Below are 20,280 nucleotides of genomic sequence, written 5' to 3'. Positions count from 1 at the left end.
ATGCCCATCGAGACAGTGAGGTCTGCATTGGGCTTACTGTGTCTCCATGGGAAACACCAGTTACACTTTAGCCTGAAGTGGGATTCTTAGTTTTGCTGTAGCCTAGAACAATTGAGGCTGCTGACACACAGACAGGGTTTGTGTGAAGCATGCCTTGAAACATGTTACCTTTTCTTTTCTTGAAAGGGAGGGGGACTGTAGGAGAGATTTCATTCACCTTAAATGTAAATTCATCTATATTCAAACAGTGGGGTGGGAATTTGCCTGAAGAAAGAAATGGCATTGTATTGAAAAATTTTTAAGTTTTAAACAATACTCTTTGTATTTTAAAAATTGTAGCTTGATAAGTAACACTAAACCATGGGCATTAGGAAAATGTGACTAGTGGTCATAGGCATTATGTTTCACTAGGATCAGAGAGGAGTGTACTAGGAAAGTAAGTGGGACAACTAGCCTTACGATTGCTTATAAGATCTAAGTTTGCTCGGACACACATAATCTCACCATGTTGGAGGAAGGCAAAGACAGGACCAAGATTTCAAGGTCAGCCTGAGCTACATAGCAAGTTGAAAATCAGTTTGGAAAATATGAGCATCCCCTTCCCCCAACAAAACCAGCAGCAGCACAGCTTTAGTGAACTATAATCCTTGCTTATGAATTTAAAGAGAATTATAAGGATTTTGACTAAGAGATAGGTTTTTCTTTCAGTGCTTGGTATCTGAGCTGTCATCTACCCAGGTAAAGTACTGAGATGAAATGGCCAAGAAACCTACTTACAGAATGCTTTTTTGGTAAATAACTATAACAACTTAAGTATTCTTAGAACCTTTTATTAGGAAAACACTTTACTAGCTGAGATAATGTTTTTAGCCAAATAACATTTTTACATAAATTTTAATTCATTTAATTCATATCTCCATCTATATAGAATCTTAGGGGAAAGGTAATAACAATGGCATTAACCCTAGATTTTTCTTGAAGATATTTGAGCTAGTTGGTACCTGGCAAGCATGAAGAGTCACAGTTTGGGGCACTACAAAATAATCTAGAAATGCATCTGCTCTGGAGGGTTCTTGAGATTCTTAGGACTTGGATACCAGCTCTGGTGTTTTTCAAATGCAGCGTTGGGACTAGAAGGATACTCAGCAGTTAGGAACCCTGGCTGCTTCTCCAGAAGTCCTGAGATAGTTTCCAGGACCCACATGGCTGCTTCCAACTGACTTTAACTCCAGGGGATCTGTCGCCCTCTTCTGGCCTCTGTGGGCATTTAAGTATATGGTACTCAAACATAATACCCATACATATAAAAGTAAAATATAAAAATGCAAAAATTTTTAAAGAAAACTGGAAATTTTTGGTTTCTTGGAGAAGTCACTGCTTTCTATTGTGTTAAAATATTTGCAGCTTATTTCTTTTAAACTAATTGATTTTTATATCAAGTTTATTAAAATATAGCTACATATAAATTTATCCCATAAATCTTGTTACCAGATATTTATATGTAAATATGTATGTGTACAGAGAAGAAACTCTACCCACCTCCATTGGGATGTTCTAAATAGTCAAGTTGAACTATCACTTTCAAAAATTTGAAATGCCAACAAAATTATGTTCAGATGGATTGTGTAATTTTGTATTGTTAAACAAAATATTGTGGTGCATCATTTAATCTTTTGCTGAAGACCCAGGTGTTCAATAAGAGTATTAATTTTCAGGGGAGTAAGCGGGGAAACAACGTTACTGTTGCTGGGTGTACTGATGCTGGCCTGTGGTTCCAGCGCATGGGAGGCGGGGGCAAGAGGAGCAGGTGCCTGTCCAGCCTGAGTGGTCCACTTTAACTGTACTAAGAGGGAATTGGAAAAGCTGTGCTGTGTGAAACCTAGGCAGCTTGACACTTGGGAGGGTCTGTGTGTGTCTGCTGATAGCTGCTACACCCTGAGAGCGCTTGCATCTCCTCTTTCTCTTCCCTTAATGAGGTCACTTCTTTTAATGACTTAGTAACCCAGAAATGTGATTAAGCACGTCAGGGTTTTGCTTGATTTGTATGATTCCTAGTTGGAGTTTCTCTGTACACAAAATGCATGAACTTTGAGTGTTTTTAAATTTGCATTTGACTTATTCGAACTAATGCTGACCAAATGGGAAGAGAAGAAGTCATTTCTGTGGCTGTGGACAACATGGCTCCAGACATGGGCATACTTAATATTTCTCTAGCCGGACCTCATTTTTGCGTGTCTTGGGCTTTTGTTTTCTTTCTTTTTTTTTTTTTTTTCTCTACTTTATAGATTTCTGTGTAGTTAACTTTTGACAGTACTTTTCCACAAAGACAAATACCATTCTGTTGTCCAGGTGGCATGTAATTTCTAGAGCTGTGTAGAGAGTTGCAAAGTTGTGGAGAATTTGAATGACCTTTTTCATAGATGGGCTTACTGTGCTTGGTAGTTGTGTTTGGTCCTCCAGCTCGTTTGCTTTAGGCTGGCAGCTTTACTTGGGAGCTGTGAAAGACCAGCAGAAGGGTCTTAGACTTTTCAGACTAGACTATGCTGGCACCTATCTGTCTAGTATCCACTAGGTAATATCAGGTTGCTTTTGAGGTAAAGCTTCTTATCTAAAACTCAGCCTCCAGTATTTAGAAAAGATACATACAGAGAGATTTATTCTGTTATTAGTTTAAGAAAAAAAATTGTCTAGTAATTTAGTTGTAATTGCTATCAAAAGTCATAATAGGTACTTGGCCCATGGTGATATTTTTTGAAGTATAAACTTGGAATTTCTACATTTTAAATGTGTTTTCTGTTCTGAGTAGAACTCACTCATTTTATTCTCAGGACAGTCTTACTGCAGGTAGCCTGTTGCAGCAGTATATACAATTTGTTTGGGTAGGTGGTTGATAAATACCATAGGATACTACTGGAAGACCGATATGCTTGATTTTATTTTTGAAGTCAACTTTTGTAGTATGTATATTAATGATTGTGTCGATAGCCCTGTTTTTTGGTTTTCATGAAAACTTTTTTCTTTTGATTGTTTTTCCATGAGCGTCTTTGTTAACTTTCTAGGTAGAACACTCTGTTGGAGTGTTGAGCAAATTACCATGTAATGTTTTCTCAATCTTGAAGATTCAGCTACTCTTTTTGGTAATTATTCATAGTTTGTTGTAGAGAATTCAACTTGCCGTTAGTGAAACCATGGAATTTAGCTTACATGATTTTATGTGCACACTGATTGGAAACCCCTTTGTTGCTCGGTCTATAAGTGTGAGGAACCTTATTACATTGTGGTTATAAGATCCTGCACGAAGCACATAAATAAAGTAAACAGCATGTTGTCTTTATCTTCAAAGGCATTATATTGTACTTCTAGCAAGTGCGCCCACGGAAAAGCAGCGTCTGGAATGGTGAGTAGTACGAGGAGGCCTCCCCGAAATTACTCATAGCCAGCTCGGCACACAGGTGTGGGAGGCTGGTGCTCAAGGAGCCCGCTGGCTTACTGCAGCAGAGAGACCACGCTCACGTCCTGACGGTGTTTAACTTAGCTTAGCTTAGCTTGCTGACATTATGTCTGACACAGTTCTTGTCATTTTTCTGTTTGGATAAAGTTACCTAGTTCTTTTCATTTAGTTCGTCATTTTTTGATAGATCCTAAGTCTCATAGTTTCATCTTGGGGGAATAGCCTTGATATATGTATTTTATATGTGTAATACTACCTTTTTTTACATGAAAATTTGATTTGCATATGAATTTTCATAGAATCTCTCATTAGTGTTAATGACATTTGTCTAGGGTGGGCTTGGTGGAATCAAAAATCCGCATCCTGGTTGGAAGCTTGGAGAAGAATGAGTTTATTACACTAGCTCATGTGAATCCCCAGTCGTTTCCAGCCCCCAAAGAAAGTCCTGACAGGTAATCATGGTTCCCATCGAATCCCACGCCTACCCTTTTGCCTGTGTGAGTGTGGATGTGTTCATAGGCACTTTGAGGTTGACTTTTGAGACAAGTTGTAGCCCAGACTGGCCTGGAATTTGTCATCCTTATGTCTCAGCCTGGACTTTCTGGGCTTACAGGCATATGCAACCATTTCCTTCTGGAGGGGGACTATATCTGTCTTTGCTTTATGCTGATGATGTATCTGCTGCTTACTGTTTTTGTTTTTCATTTATTTTTTGGGTCTGTTTTATAATTATCCACAGAGAAGTTTTTGATTATATGTCTAAGTTACAGTGATTTTTAACTTGCTGACTTCTCTCTTCTGGATATAACTTTCGTCAGGAAGTGTAGTGTGCCTTAGTTTCTCAGTATTCCCTGGTTTACCAGTTTTGGGTAGATCTTGAGGTTTTTTTCCTATTAATTTAGCATTTATATTTGTGTTTTCCCTCATCATAAACATTGAAGAATTTCTTGAAGAATTAGCCGTGAGGTAGATTTGTTTTCTCTGGATAATGAAGTCTCTGTTATCTGATTAGGTATTGATATTCTGTAGATTTGCCCTACTATAGTTTTGAGTGTTCTTCACAGTCCTTCAGTTTTATACAATAGTTGTAGGCTGTTCTGCCAAGCATCTATCTTTGCTCTTTATTTTAAGGGAATATATTTTGATTTAGACTTGGAAATCCCTGATTCAGGATGGAATGTCGACCATTGCAGAGACTGGTAAATGGAACCTAGGCTTACCTTTTTGTTCAGGGTCTTAGAAGTCAGTTGGTGCTTTTGTTGTTGCTCTTTGGAATTTAGAATTTAGAACAATATGAGTGATAAACTTTGAAGAAAGGCTGATCAGGAAGTAAAGGTTAAGGGTCACTTGAGTTTGAGTATTCTAGTGAAATAGATTTATTTATTTTTCTATGAATCATTTAAAGAAATTACTTGAATTTGGTTTTTCAGATGGGGTCTTGTATATAGCCCAGCTTGTTTTCAAACTGGTGATCCTCCTGCCTCGACCTCCACAGTGCTGGGATTATAGGCATTTTTTGACCACACAGGGCTATTTATTATTTACAAAGTAAAACTTTGGTATTTTTGAAGTGTAGTCATACTACATAGCTCTGGCTATCCTGAAACTCCCTATGTAGACCAGGCTGGCCTGAAGCTCACAGAGAATCTACTTGCCTTTGCCTCCAAGTGCTGTGATTAAAGGTGTGTACCGCCCAGCGAAATACAAACTTTCTATATAGAAATTATATATATGAAACACTTTTCCAAAAAACATTATGCTGCCCACACCCTTACTATCTGGAACACATTTAACAAATAGCAGTGTCATGAATACTTTGGACTCATGAATCCAAACACAGAAAATGTTAGGGAAGTGTGTCTGTATAGTCTGGCCTGGATGGCAGGGATGGAGAGGGGAGGCATCTTTTGATGGGGTTTAGACTTAGAGCTTATTTACGTGCACATTTGAATTACATTTCCCACACACCTCGCCTAGGCTGTCAACCCATCAGCAGCCATGCCCTCCTGAATCCTAACGGCCTGTGGTAATGTTCTTTGCAGGGAAGAATTTCGCACAATGTGGGTGATTGGGTTAGTGTTTAAAAAAACTGAAAACTCTGAAAATCTCAGTGTCGACCTCACCTATGATATCCAGTCTTTCACAGACACAGGTATGTCTTTACTTGAGTAATGAACTCATTGATGTTCCTTGGTGTACACAGTAGTGCTTTTTGTAATTGAGTACTGAATAATAATCATTAGAGGAAGCTTAGTGCATTCAGTCGTGTTTAATATAAATAACTCCTCTCTGTTGAGATAAGCCTTAAAGTTAGGTGGGATCCTTTGTAATTTGATTTTTTTTCCTGTATTTTGAGACAAACAACCTATTTGAATCATCTTGAAGCTGAAACTTTGGTAACTTAAAGACATTGAACTTATATGATAGAGATAGGGCAAGGGAGTATTGTTAGCTCATATAGGGAACAGGGCAGTTATGTGTGTATGTTGGATAAACTTGGATTCTTAGATAAAGATGAGATGTTTTTGTTGAAAGCTTTAAAGTAGTAGATCGAGTCGTCAAAATCTTTGTGATTCGTGTATACAGCAGTTCAAGGAATTTGTGAGCCTTACTGGGATCCCGGTGCCTTGTTTAAAGCACTAATTCTTTTTAGAACAGCTTCCAGATCACACTTTAAAACACTTTTACTTTTCTTACGGAATTTTTCTTTATGAGAATTCATTTAACATTTTATAAAAATTTAACCTACTTAACTGAAAAGGAAGAGGGAAGATAGCGACAATTTCTTTAAAAGTCACTTTGACACCACCAATTACTTGTAATGAGGAGAGAGGAAATATTCTCTTTTCTGATGTTTTGCTTTCTGGAGTTTGGATTCCACCAAATCCAGTGCTCTCCAGCTCTGACCTACCTGGGAAGTGATGAACCTTGTTTCCAGCAAAGCTACAGTCTCCATGCTGTCAGTCACGGACTAGTCTGCATGTGTAAAATAGTGTAAGGAGGCTGTGGCCAGGAGGGTGGTGTGTGAAAGCGGAGGAAGGAAGGCAGGCACGGCCACACAGAAGTGCCAGAGTCCTTTGATTACTGTTAAGGGGGAGTTACTTGGTTCTGTTATATGACTCTGTCAAGGCCCATCTGAGAGACACTCAGACCTCTTCTTACGTAGTAGAATTCACAAAAGCTTTCAGACTGGCTATTTGTATAAGGTACCCTGGTCATTAAGGTTTGTGAGACACCATGGGTCTAATGTCAAATGGCCATGCTTACATAGTAACTGTCCAGGTCATACAAAAGGAAAGGTCAAGTTCTGCTTGTAGTTTATAATATATCCTCTTCCTTCATTATAATATTACTGTTTGTTGTCGGTATATTTTGGGACTAGAAAGGTAATAAAGCTAGGGGATATTCCCAGCAGGGTCTGGAGTATAGTTTGGTAATTATTAGCAGTTTGCAAGCGATGCTTGTTACTTAGACACAGTGAATACAAGCCAAATATCAAATATCTATTGGTACTTAGGATTAGGGCTTTTTTTAAAAAAAATTTTTATGAGGATTTATTTTATGTGTATGGGCATTTTGCATACATGCATGTATGTGCCTGGTGCTTACAAAGACCAGAAGGTGTCTGAGCCCCTGAAACTGGAGTTATGGATGGCTATAGATTGGTGTTAAGTAGGTACTGAGAACTAGCAAGCCATCTCTCTAGCACAGACTGTTTTCTAGCTGAGTCTTGATGGCAATCTTAGGAAAGCTTTCTGTTAGGTTATGGGTCTGACCTTGACCACAACCTCCTCTCCCTTGGCTTTTGTGGTTCCTGCTCAGGGTGTGTGGTTTTTTTGAGTATTTTTTTTTCTTCCTGAAATACTGTTGGACCCAGATACTGTCAGCTTACTTTGCACTGAAATCATTTGGGTTTTGGCAGAGGGTTTTGTTTTGTAGCTCAGATTGTCCTAGGACTGGCTCTTAGGTTCTGTTGGGTGGCAGCTTAGTGTCCTGTTCTCCTTTCCTCATAGTCGTATGACCACCTCACAGGTTGTCTTCTCCTGTCATGTTCACGGGATTCTGCAGCTTGCTTATGCTTTTGTCTGCTGTTTCCAGCTTCTGCAACAGTTTGATAGTTGTGCAACCAGTATTTTTTGTATGGTTTGATTGAATCCCACTCTCCACTTCTGTTTTTTTTTAAATGTAACCCAGATTGCCCTTGGATTTACTATGAAGGTTAAGATTACCTTCAACATATTCTCCTGTCTTCATGACTAATTGTTGGGTTTTTACAGGTACTGTACCACAGAACCTCACTTAAATATTCCCATTTTGAGGTACTGCCATCTAAATAATTTGTACTTACTGGTATTATCTTCTTTTTGAGCCACATGGTTTTTTTCATATTAGAAAGTATAGAATAGAAAGAATATAGAGAGTTTTACATTGAAAATTTGTTTTTATGGTTTTGGATTTTTTTTTTTTTTTTATTAGTACATTATGTAGCTCTGGTCCTGGAATTCACTGTGTAAATCAGGCTGGCCTTGAACTCAAAGGGATCTGTCTGTCTCTGCCTCTGGAATTAAAGGTGTGTGCCACCATATCCTGTCTATAAAGATAATGTGTATCTATGTGTAGAAGAGGGTTTGTGGGTTTACAGGTGCTCATGGAAAAGTGTTATATCCCCTGGAGTTGGAGTTACAGGCAATTGTGAGCTGTTTTACATGGGTTCTGGGATTCAGACTCTGGTCTTCTGCACAAACAGCACTGGCTCTTAACAGGCAAGTGCCTCCAGCCATCCTTGGCTTGTGAGGCGTCTACCTGCAGGTGTGACTCCTTGCTCTTTGCCCTTCGCTATGTGGCAGCAGGCATTGTTTTCCAGGATTAAAAGCTTAGACTTTGTGGATGGTGGAGAGAGAAAGGTATAGATGTACAGAGTACTTTGGAATTTTTATTAGCACCTAGAGAGTTAGTATGCTAAAGGGTTGAATGTGGGTTTGCTCACCATTGGATTGCATCAGACTAGGGGCAGGCAGTGGGAAAGGTTCCCCACTTACATTACTTTGTTCTGGATGCATTTAAACCCGCCCTTATTAAACCATTTCTGTTCTTTGTAACAATGTCTGGTTGTGTAGTTTATAGGCAAGCAATAAACAGCAAGATGTTTGAGTTGGATATGAAGATTGCAGCAATGCATGTGAAGAGAAAGCAACTCCATCAGCTGCTGCCTAGTCACGTGCTTCAGAAGAGGAAGAAGGTAAGTCAGAGAGGAAGTCCATGCACTACCCACCAGTGAGATGCTTTGTGCATGTGTGGTTGGTGTTTCAGAACTCACATCCTGTCCGGGGTGGGTGCTGTTGACTGAGGACAGCATTTGACAGATTTGTCAGTTTGTGAAGTCTTGTTCTCAGCACGGTGCCTGTGTACTTGTCTCATGACTGGAAAAAGGTTAATGTGTCACTGACACCCTGAGTTTGTATATGCCATATTCTCTCAGGAAGACAAACACCTTTAAAGTTTCATACAAGTGTCTAAACTTCTGAAAGAACAGAGTTGTCATTGCATGTTCAAACTGTACTTTTAAGAAGGAAGATGTCTTGTTTAAGAGGATAGGTGTATTTTTAAAAATTAAGAGTGGGCTCTTGAGATAGTTCAGCGGGCAGTCTGCTGATGACCTGAGTCCAATCCCTCAGACCTACAGGATAGAGGAAGTAACCCCTGCAGTCTCTCTGACCTCCACAGCCTTGCTGGATGGGTGTGTCCATGTCTACCCCTCCTTTCTCATTAATTAACCAATTTAAAAAATAAAAGTTAAGAGTTAATTTACAAGGGACTGGAGAGGTTGCTTAGTTGTTGAGAGTAATCTGTTCATTACACTGGGTATGGCATATGCCTGTAATTCCAACTACATGGGAAGACATTGAAGGGTTGAGGCAGGAGGATTGCCTGAGCCTAGGGATTAAGGCAGACATAGACAACAGGTGACCTTGTTTTTGTTTTGTTTTGTTTTTGTTTTTGTTTTGAGGCAGGGTTTCTCTGTTGCCCTGGTTGTCCTGGAACTTGTTCTGTAAACCAGGGCATCCTTGAACTCAGCAATCCTCCTACCCCTGCCTCCAGAGGGTGGGATTAAATGTGTGCTCCATTTTGCCCAGCCTTGAGACCTTTTCTGTAATGAGAACACTAAAAACGACGCAATCGTGTGGTCCTCACAAAGGTGGTTGTCACTGTCCTGCTTACTAAAACTTTGCATTGATGCACCAGTGTTTATAGTCTCTTGATAAAGTTTCAAATCAACTTAAGTAGAGTGTTCACTTCTCATTTTTCATATCAGATGCATAGTTAAGTCTAAGAGGTACATGACTCTCGAGTCTTTGCTTTTTATAGTCCTCATGGCATGGAGGATTTTTATAACTTGTTTATGCGTACTTCTCAATAGAAATCATACATTTTGTAAATTTGAGTGCTTAAAGACTTATAAATTAAACTTTTCTTGGTTGCAGCATTCAACAGAAGGAGTCAAGTTAACAGCTCTGAATGACAGCAGCCTTGACTTGTCTATGGACAGTGATAACAGCATGTCTGTGCCTTCACCCACGAGTGCTATGAAGACCAGTCCATTGAACAGTTCTGGCAGCTCTCAGGGGTAAGGGAAGTGAGGCAGGAGGAGAGCAAGTGCCTGTTTGCAAAACACAGTGGAGGCTTCGATGCTTACAATCTTAAGTCATTCTAACTTATCATTTTCTAAATTGATTTTTATTAGTATTAGTTATGCAAGCTGATAAATGTCATTAGAGCATATGAAGTATCAGGTCATAGCCACCCTGTGCTGTCCCTACCCCTTGTCTATCTCTTTTGATGCTGACTTTTTTTGGTACCAGGTGTTTTTTGTTTTGTTGTTGTTTGTTTGTTTTTAAGATTTTAATTATTTATATATATGATGAGTATACTGTCACTGTCTTCAGACACACCAGTAGAGGGCGTCAGATACTGTTACGACGGGTGATTGTGAGCCTCTATGTGGTTGCTGGGGATTGAACTCAGAACCTCACGAAGAGCAGTCAGTGCTCTTAACTGCTGAGCCATTTCTCCAGCCCTTTTAGTACCAGTTTTAACTCTTAGTTTATGGACAGTGATTTTTAGTTTTGCCCCAGCTGTCTATGATACTTCATTATGATTTATGAGTGATGTTGGTGCCATCATCTGTCCAGGCTTACTTAGAGACAGACAGGACTGAGCACCCTATGCCTGAATGTGCTCATCTCCATGACTGTGGGAATTGTTACTGACAGCAGAGGGTCAGTGCTTGCACTGGGTGGTTTTAGAGAAAGGGAAGATATTTTTTTTTTTCCCCTTAGGAGAATTTACTGTTTTAAAACATAGAAAAAAAAGAATTGCTAAAAAGGATTTATATCCCATAAAAATTAGAACATGATGAGGCTGCATTTGCATTCCACGTTTATAGCTTAGTGCTGTCTGGCACTTTCTGTTAGGTTTTACCACACAACCTTATTTTCAGGGGATCTTGTTGGCAGTTGTGATGGGGTCTTATTGGCAGTTACTATTAGTAAGTTGACGTGAGAACACTGACCCTTTGATAGGTTTTAGCTTAATAAGTTAAATATGTGTGTTCTCACTGCCAGATCAAATAATTCATCTTACTGGCCATATTTAAAGTACAGAACAACTGCATCAGTTTTTGTCAGCTATGGTTTTTATATGACATGTACATCATAGAATGTTTGTGTCTGTGTTGCTATATGTATTTTATGCTTTTTAATTGTTATGGAAGCATGGGATATTAAAATCAAAGAAACATTTGACTTTCCATCGGTAGCATATGTTGTTAAACATTTAACTGTTGTTCTGATTGTCTCTAACATACAATCTATCCCTGCCCCTTCTTTTTTCTATCCTTCTCTTTCTGTTTCCTGTTTTAGCAGAAACAGTCCTGCTCCAGCTGTGACTGCAGCATCTGTGACCAGCATCCAGGCTTCTGAGGTTTCTGTACCACAAGCAAATTCCAGTGAAAGCTCAGGGGGTAAGAAGCTGGGTCGGCCACTCTAGTGAACCCTTGCATGATAATTGGTTTTATACTTTATTTTAGAAAATGGGCTTGTTGGTTAAGTTGTGGATTCAGTTTTTTAGTGCCTTTTTAAAATATTTTAATGAATTTGTTTGTGTGTGTCCCTGCTTGTCTGTATGTGCACTCTGTGTTGAAGGAGGGCATCAGAGCTAACAGTTAACAGATGGTTGTTAATCTAACATAGGTGCTAGGAACAGTTCTTAACCTCTGAGCCATCTCTCTCCTGCCCCCTTTGCTTTGTTTTTAATGCAGAGTTTTAGGCTCAGACCTCTTCCCACCCATCCCCCATCCCCCATTCTGGGGTTATAGGTGTGTGCTTGGTACTTGTCTTTTACTAGCACTTTAGTGATTGCAGATGAAGTCATTCATGAAGTGAGTTAGGTGAAGCATAAGCTTTCTTTGTAACTTGATGTTGTGATGACTTTAATTTGTGTGTTCATGTTTTTCTGTTTAGGTCCATCGAGCGAAAGCATTCCTCAAACTGCCACACAGCCAGCCATTTCTCCACCACCAAAGCCTACAGTCTCCAGAGTTGTCTCATCAACACGACTGGTAAACCCATCGCCTAGACCTTCAGGAAACGCAGCAACAAAAGTACCTAATCCTATAGTAGGAGTCAAAAGAACTTCCTCACCCCATAAAGAAGAAAGTCCTAAGAAAACCAAAACAGAAGAGGTATATGTGCTTACTTACATACATGTATGAAAAGATAAAGGCATGGCAGCCTGGCTCACCTGCTCCTGAATCTAGTAGGGAACACTCAGAAGACCTGGGGCATCTGCAGTGCTTTACTGCAGACATGCTTTACCATGCTAGTGTTTCTACCTCTCCTACTCTAGGTAACTTCTGCATCTAATGGTAGTTTGGAAAACAGTTAATATCCTAACTTACTATTCTTTAGTGATATTTATTTGTACTGATTCTTTATGGCTCTTTGGAGAATGTTTTGCTTTTAACTCAGTTTTATATTGTGATGGGCATCAGAGGGTGACTGAACACTAGCTGACTGCTTGGAGGTCCTGGGAGGGAACTTAGAGCTTGCTCCACCTCTAAGCTGTAGCCCTCGTCCTCAGGCATTACTCTTGTGATGAACACATTGCAAAGGCAGATTAGTTTAAGACCTCCAGCTTTCAGGAAGCTTCCTTTGTGTTTAACAGTCCTGTCAAACCAGCATTGAGATGCAAGCAGTGTTAGGAACTTACTGGGCATTGTGTTGCATGTTGTGAGTCACTGGGTGTGCCACACAAATAACCTCCTACAGTGCCCTCTATCACTGTAGTGCCACTCTAAGTGTCCCAGGGTTTAGCTGTGCAGTGTGCGCTCTGGAGTTATCTCATGTTTGCTTCAGTGGGACAGTCACCATTGCCCAGAGTGCCAGTCTCTGACTACCTGATGAATCCCGCTCTAGATTTCTTATTTAAGAACTTTGTTTGGATCAGAAGAGCCTAAGTTTCTCTTGAGTATCCATTGCACTTTGATCAGATTGGTGAAATATCTGTAATCAGACACCTTTGTTTTAGATTGATTTTAGAAATATCTAAGTCAGTTACTGGAGTAACATTTTGTTTTGTTTTTTTTTTTTTTTTCTTTTTTTTTTTTTTTTTTGGTTTTTTCGAGACAGGGTTTCTCTGTGTAGCCTTGGCTGTCCTGGAACTCACTTTGTAGACCAGGCTGACCTCGAACTCAGAAATCCGCCTGCCTCTGCCTCCCAAGTGCTGGGATTAAAGGTGTGGGCCACCACCGGCACATTTTGTTATTTGTGATGCTAAACTAGAATGACACTAGAATGTATTTCACCCATGCAGACAGGTTCTGAAAATTGATGTGTTTGCAGTGTAGTGCTTTTGCTGTTGTTGTTTTGTGCATGAGGCTAGGGATGCAATCCAGGGCCTTACGTATTTTTAGGCCAGTGTTCTACCACTGAATTACATCTCTAACCCCTTTGTGGTCATTTTTATTTGATTTTCCTGCCTTAGTCTCTTGAGTGCTGGGTCTTGTTATTTATTTACTTTTTTAGACAGTCATATTAAAGGCTCCTTCTGATAACTGCATCAGAGCTCTTCTAGGAACTGGATGTAGAAATATGTTTTTGAGCAGTCACAGAAACAGTACTTGAAGCTGGCTTTAAATCTAGGATCTTCTTCATGCTTCTGTTTCCTTAGTTCTGGAATTACAGTTGTGAACCACTGTGTCTGACTGAATTTAGATTTCTTTTTACCTTCAAATCTGTAAGACTTAAGGCTAGACTTTGATTTCTTGACCTCATCTCCTTAATGATAAAGTGCCAGTGAGCACTGTTGCTACAGTGACGCTTGTGCTCAGACTTGTTACACTTAGTGTGGAAAACATAACATAACTATGTCAACAAAAGCAGCCCATTAATGCCTTAAAGTTTACACAATATAGCTACAGTTCTAATTAGCTCAGCCACTCTCTTTGTCCCCTCAATTCAGCCTTTTTGTTTGTTTGTTAAGGTAAGGTAAGGTCTTTAAGTTTGGCCTGGAACTGAACTGACTATGTGAAATCACGGTGTGGTCCAGCTTCAAACTTGTCTCTCTTTCCGCCTACTTACCTACCTGAGCCCTGTGAGTGCTGGGATCATAGGCACTGTCTTCCAGTCCTTGTTTCTTCTTACTTCTGTCACTAAGTGCTTTTAGCACAAAAATTTACTTGCTGCTATTGTTATTCCCTAGAATTATATATCACTAGAATTTTAAGATCACATCTATAAGAGCAAAGTCAGATTAGCCTACTTGATAATATGATGTCCCTGTTCTCACTGTTTTCAAAATATTCTCTTGTTTATTAAACATGGGACTAAACAAATATAAGATGCCAGTGTTAAAATTACTTGGTGTCTTTTAAATGTCCTTTAAAACACAGGCTTCTTCTTCTTCTTTTTTTTTTTTTTTTTTAGAATGTCACTGGCTCCTTGGAGCCAGTCAGCCCAATCATAGAACTTTGTAAAGTATAGGTAGGCTCTTGCTCCCTTTGTGGGCTGGTTGCACATGCTCAATGTCTCTTGCAGTTACAAAACTAAATTTAGTCAAAGGTACTAAACTGGCCTCTCATGGCATTGACTTGAATCCATGTGTTCTGGTTTAACCGTCTTACTTAGGTCATCTTTTCTGTTGATGTATTGAACATGACCACACATGTATATCCAGAACTCAGGGCAGGGAACTAGGAGGCCAGCAGGGGCCTAATAGTGAGGAGCAAACAGAAACTCCAGTCACATGTATCTAGGAAGGTGTCAGGTGCCGGAGTGTTTCAGTTCAGTACATTGTATCCTAGTAGAGAAAACATGGAAAGTTCTAGCCTATCATATGGGTAAATTAATCATTATATGGATAAAAGTCTTTTTTAAAATTTTTGTGTATGTTGTACTAGTTGAACCTGGGGTCATTTGCATAGGTGAAGTACTACGCCCTTAAAACTTTTTTGGTTTTTCGAGACAGGGTTTCTCTGTGTAGTCCTGGCTGTCCTGGAACTCACTCTGTAGACCAGGCTGGCCTCGAACTCAGAAATCTGCCTGCCTCTGCCTCCCAAGTGCTGGGATTAAAGGCATCCACCACCGCCCGGTGCCCTTAAAACTTTTGTATATGGAAAATTTAAATATTCGGAGAAGTAACAGGTGCACTGTTAATGTCACCCGGTCTCAGCGGAGACCTGAGCAGTGTGTTTCCTTTACACGTTTGCTCACCGCTTGCTTTCTTCACTTCAGGCATACATGAGTATATAAGTGTGTGTCTACAAATAATGACATGGGTCAGTCGTAGCCGTGTGTGTCACAGTGAGGTCAGTAATCCTAAAGTCTGACATTTGTCATTATCTGTATAGTTATAACAAATGTTTGTTTTTAACTTGGTTCTGAGAAACAAGGCCGTTGTTAAAATTATTTTTTAGTAAATTGTTTACTTTTTAATTTTATAGTTACTTGTAGTTTCTTTGCTTTTTAAAAACGTATTTAAAATATCAGGGACTAAGGAGATAGCATAGTCTGTGAAGTACTTGCATAAGGACCAGTAACATGTGAAAAGCCAGACGTGATGGCACGCACTGAGCTCCCTCCCAGGAGACAGCGCTTCCTAGTGGAGAGGGCAGACAAGGTGACAAGTCAGTAAACTTGAGAATGGTACTAGCTCGGCTTTTAGGACCCTGAATTCTTTCAGGATGCTAATGTTTTGCCAAGAAAAGCTGTGTGTTTCTGTGAGCTTGAGTGTTTCTGGGCTAGTTATGCTTGGGAAAGTTAAAGTCAGGTTCTTTTAAAAATGTCCTAATCCTGTGGCTTGCTAGGAGGCACGTGAACTTCCTGCCCTGGAGACCCCACTGTTCCACATTCTCAGGGCTCCTTCATGAGGGGAGCCCTCCTTTCCTTAGAAAAGAAGGCTTCCTGAGTGAGCTTTTTGGTTTGGGGAATGTACTTTATGTGATGGGGTTTGCAAAAACAATTTGGATCACGTTTAAATTTTTTTGGTGCTTATTAAAGCTAAGTTAATTTATTTAATTAAAAAAAAGCCCCTTTAGAAGAAACTGATCTATTTTACTTCTTTATAGTTTTGAAAACTTATTAAATTAAAGCGTTAATTGGCAGATAATCTAAATTTTTCATTTTGGAGAATAAAGCTTTTTTTTTTAAAAACAGGATGAAACAAGTGAAGATGCTAACTGTCTTGCTTTGAGTGGACATGATAAAACAGAGACAAAGGTATACTAACTTAGCCTTTAGAATGTGCACGGGTGGAAGTACAGGCGTGTGGAGATGCATGCCTGGCAGTGTGGTGCCGATCGGCTGCAGTGTGTGGGCTCTCTTACCACTGGTTTTAAGAGACCTGTTGGTTTCTTTTTAATGTTAAGTCTGATGCTAGTAGTGTCTGATGCAGTGTGTAAAACAGGAACTTAGAGTTCGGGAAAGAAGGTAAGGTGGTGTCTGGGATTTATGTGTTAGTAGTGATAGTACACCTCAGTGAGGGTTGGGAGACATGGGACAAGAAGGGAAAGTGCTGCTCTTAGCAGAAGATAGACTAACGTTTGAAGCAGTACTTGACTGACACTTGGAGTTCAAGGCAGGCGGGGAGACTAACCTCACTCATTATTGGGTCTGGCGGTAGGGCCAAGTTAGGAAAACCGTTTTCAGCAGGCTTTGGCTGGACTGAGATGGGCAGTGAGGAAGATAGTGGTTCTTTTCAAACTGAAAGACTGAGAATGACTTAATTTTAGAAATTGAGATATGCCAAAGGCTTAACTTTCCCAATTTAGCCAAATTCCCATGAAGAATATTTTAATAAGTGTTCTTTTGATGTCTTTCAAGCTGTGTGTATATACATATGCACCAATGCCTTTACTTTCTATTTATAATATACTTTGCAAACCAAGAAAATATGTTATATAATCTGCATAATGACTGCACTGGAAGGGTTGGTGTTTTTAATCATCACACCTTACTAGTTGCTTATTGTCAGTGACTGTTTTCATTAAAAACAAGTTTGTACCTTCTGACTGCAGCATTGTGGTATTGTAAATACCTGTCCTTCAGCTCTGCTTATTTAGTGAGTTCTTAAGAACTTGACACATAGTCCAAATAGTCCCCGTGAAATACTCCACTTCTTCCAGTCGGACTGTTCATGTCTTGTTAACATAACCCTTTGCAGTTTTGTAGGGAAGCAGTGATGGCTCCTGTTTTCATACTTGAGAACTGTTTTTATCTGCATTTTCATTTGTTGGTGTGTTTTATATACCATTCTATGCCAGTGAAGCTGCCCTGGGAAGACACTGGTCACCCTGTGTTGACTGGGTCACTCTCAGGAGACTTGGGCAGAGGGCAGGAGAGATCCTAAGGAAAGGATAGTTTACAGCTGTCTACTACTGTACTTACAGATGTGGGGCAACTTTTGTGCTTCTGAATAATTTTATTTACTAACATTGTACATTTTCCCCACCTAGTTTCTTTGGGTTTATTTTTTGTTAATTATTGTCTAGGTAGCATTTTCTAAGTGCCTGTGCATACCTTTAATTAGTACTTGTTAAAATATCCAAGTTAGAGCAATTTGGGAACTGTGAGACACATTGGTCATGCCTTACAATTTGTATCTGAAATGGAGAAATAATAACCTGTAACGGGGCCTGACGACATGCTGTGATTTAATAATGTCGCCACGCCTCTCCCTATCCTCCTGTTAGTAATCTGTCTTTTATCAGCCACTACACTCATTTATGCTCTTTGATTATTCTTTTTTCTTTTTTTTTTTTTTTTAAAAAGTGTCTCTTCCCCTCTCCCCATCCTTTGTCTCCCAGGAACAAGTTGATATGGAGACAAGTGCGGTTCAATCAGAATCTGTTCCGGCGTCGGCGTCTCTGTTGGCCTCTCAGGTACTAAGTGTAAAACAAGCACGGAGAGTTTGGTCAGTGGTTTCCATATTAGAGTGCTATATTGATTTCAAATGAAGGTTCATGATAGACTATTAAAATTTTGTTTGTGGAAGTAGGTAATTGAAGACTAAGCTTAGTTAAAGGCAGGCAGACACTTGCTTGGAGCTGTTCCTTCCTCCAGCAGCCAGGAAGCTCTGTCCACCTCTGACGTGTGGCCTCGAAGCTGCTGGACAGAGACTCTTGAGCTCTGAGGTGAGAGAGACAAAGGAGGTGGAGGCGGAGGCGGCTGTGGCTCTTCCCTGTGACTGCAAGTCCGTCAGATCCTCACTGTGTGTGATGGTGTAAATAGGTCAAAGGCTGGCAGTGAAAAAGGGACAAACAATTGTTCCGGACCTCTCTCGTGGAGATTTCCATAGTATCTGTTCATTCACGAGTAGCTTAGGCTCTCCTGAACTGCCTTGTTGCCTCCCTGATCTTTTTCTTTTTAAGATGTGTTTCTGTTTGTTTAGTTTTTAGTACTCGTTCTATTTAGTTATTCGCTAGACAGTAAATAACTTCTTAGAGTAATTGACTAGTGGTGGTGTTTGCTGAGACAGTTTCTTATGCACACAAGCAGTCTTGTCTTGTTTCTTGTTTTTCTTCTTAATCCTTTTAAACTTAAAAAAACCCAAGTGTAGGTCAAATGTTGGCCAAAAACCAGTGTTTCCTTGTCGTACCTACTAATTAGATTAACTGAGGTATCCCCGAGCCAGCTGCCATCCATGGTACTTGGCTGTGTTTTGGAGTCTGTGTGCTCATGGGAAACATACTCCTCCACAGTCTGCCAACACTGGAGTGTTCTGTTCAGTTTCTGAAAGAGTTTTTGTTTGGATGCTTTTAGCCAACTGCAGTTCTGCAGTTTGTCCACTCATCACATCCTCATGGCGCCCCATTAGGGTTATCTTTGAAAGTTTTTTTTTTTTTTTTTTTTTTTTTTTTTTTTTTTTTTTTTTTTTTCTGTTGTTGTTGGTTTTTTTTTGGGGTGGGGAAGTATTTTAAACCAGTCAAACCACCTTAGTTATGCTGTTTTTAAGGAATGCAGTTTGTGTCCTGTGATTTAGGGAGGGGTTTTCTGAGGAGGAGTAGTATCTAAATACAGCATTGCTACATAAGTGACGTAATCACAGATAATCAGGAGCATTGCCAATTTAGCTTCAGAATAATTTTTGGTTAAAGGCCACAGGAAGGAGTAGACTGGCTCTGACTTCCTGTGGCTGAAGCTGGCTGAGTGTGTGAGAATAAGGAATACTCTCAATGTCTATGTGGGAACTTACCATGACACATTTTATAATTTATCTCTGTAGTTTGAATATTAAAGATGCCTTGTGATATAATTTGTAGTACAGTTTTTTTAATTCCCTAAAAGTTGGGATAACTTATTGTTCAGTTGTATAGCTGATTTTATAATTTATAGTGTCAGAAAATAACTGCTAACTGCTGGTTCTATGTATCAGGTGAATTTAAACGTTTCCTCCACATGAGGGCGCTTCAATGCCACCTCTGTTAGAGCAGTCAGTACCTTAACTCAGCCCAACATTAACTGAATGTTATTTTATTAATAAGTTCCTTCTCTCTTTCATTATTTTGTGAAACATATTTCTAAGATGTATATTTGAAGTTATTAGAATACTTTTTGATAAATCATGAAAATATTATGCTATTTCGAACATTTCTGTGAGTCTAGAATGTATCTGGTTGTACTAGTTAGGTTTATTTGTGCTGCATATTTTCCATGTAGAATTGCTGTTTTTTATTTGCCTCATCCTTGCCTCATAATAAAGCTGCATCTCTTCCTAGGAGTAAGGCGGTGGGAGACACATCCCATTGTCAGTCACAGTGCTTTAAACTGTGCTGTGTTCTTTGCTTTCATTCTCAGAAAACCTCCAGTACAGACCTTTCTGATATCCCTGCTCTCCCTGCAAATCCTATTCCTGTTATCAAGAATTCAATAAAACTGAGACTGAATCGGTAAAACCACCTCAGGGTCCATAAACAGTATCTGCCAACTCAACCTGTCTTCAGATGCTTAAACAAAAGAAAGAAAGAAACAGAAAGAAAGAAAAAAAAAAAAAAAAAAGGAGATTGGAGGGACAAGACTAGACCTGACCGACAGTGGGTTTAGCTGTTTGGTGACCTCCCTTACTTGGGCTCCTCAGCACTTGATCAGAAGTCCAGGTTAGTATGCGAAGCCAGGAGACTATTATTACTGTGTTAGCAACAGTTGCATTAACGATTTCAGAAAATTACTGCCTTTAAGAAAGAAACAAAACAAAACCCTCAAGCTATGTTTGTATCCATAATTGACATCCGGATTGGGTTTATTTGTGATGCATTGTTTGAAAATTGCAATACAAAC

The 20,280-nt window shown here is 39.5% G+C and overlaps 1 protein-coding gene across 6 annotated transcripts in view; it reads left to right on the top strand.

Annotated features, from left to right (window-relative positions):
* Positions 1 to 19,898, top strand: part of Papola (poly(A) polymerase alpha) — a 49,672-nt gene extending 29,774 nt beyond the window's left edge. For 2 of the 6 annotated variants that reach the window (XM_076921253.1, XM_076921251.1), the window contains exons 13-22: positions 3,344 to 3,397; positions 3,784 to 3,903; positions 5,494 to 5,603; positions 8,569 to 8,690; positions 9,934 to 10,076; positions 11,371 to 11,471; positions 11,971 to 12,191; positions 16,162 to 16,224; positions 17,811 to 17,885; positions 19,801 to 19,898. In XM_076921253.1, the coding sequence (XP_076777368.1) occupies positions 3,344 to 3,397; positions 3,784 to 3,903; positions 5,494 to 5,603; positions 8,569 to 8,690; positions 9,934 to 10,076; positions 11,371 to 11,471; positions 11,971 to 12,191; positions 16,162 to 16,224; positions 17,811 to 17,885; positions 19,801 to 19,896 (1,105 nt within the window). In that variant the 3' untranslated portion in view covers positions 19,897 to 19,898. Of the gene's footprint in view, positions 1 to 3,343; positions 3,398 to 3,783; positions 3,904 to 5,493; positions 5,604 to 8,568; positions 8,691 to 9,933; positions 10,077 to 11,370; positions 11,472 to 11,970; positions 12,192 to 16,161; positions 16,225 to 17,775; positions 17,886 to 19,800 lie in introns of all 6 variants that reach the window. The other 4 variants (XM_076921252.1, XM_076921250.1, XM_076921255.1 and 1 more) reach the window with 2 other exon arrangements.
* The last annotated feature ends 382 nt before the right edge of the window (positions 19,899 to 20,280 follow it).

This window comes from Arvicanthis niloticus, chromosome 23, assembly GCF_011762505.2.
Source record: "Arvicanthis niloticus isolate mArvNil1 chromosome 23, mArvNil1.pat.X, whole genome shotgun sequence".
Lineage (NCBI taxonomy): Eukaryota > Metazoa > Chordata > Mammalia > Rodentia > Muridae > Arvicanthis > Arvicanthis niloticus.
This window is presented reverse-complemented; position numbering and strand designations above follow the sequence as displayed.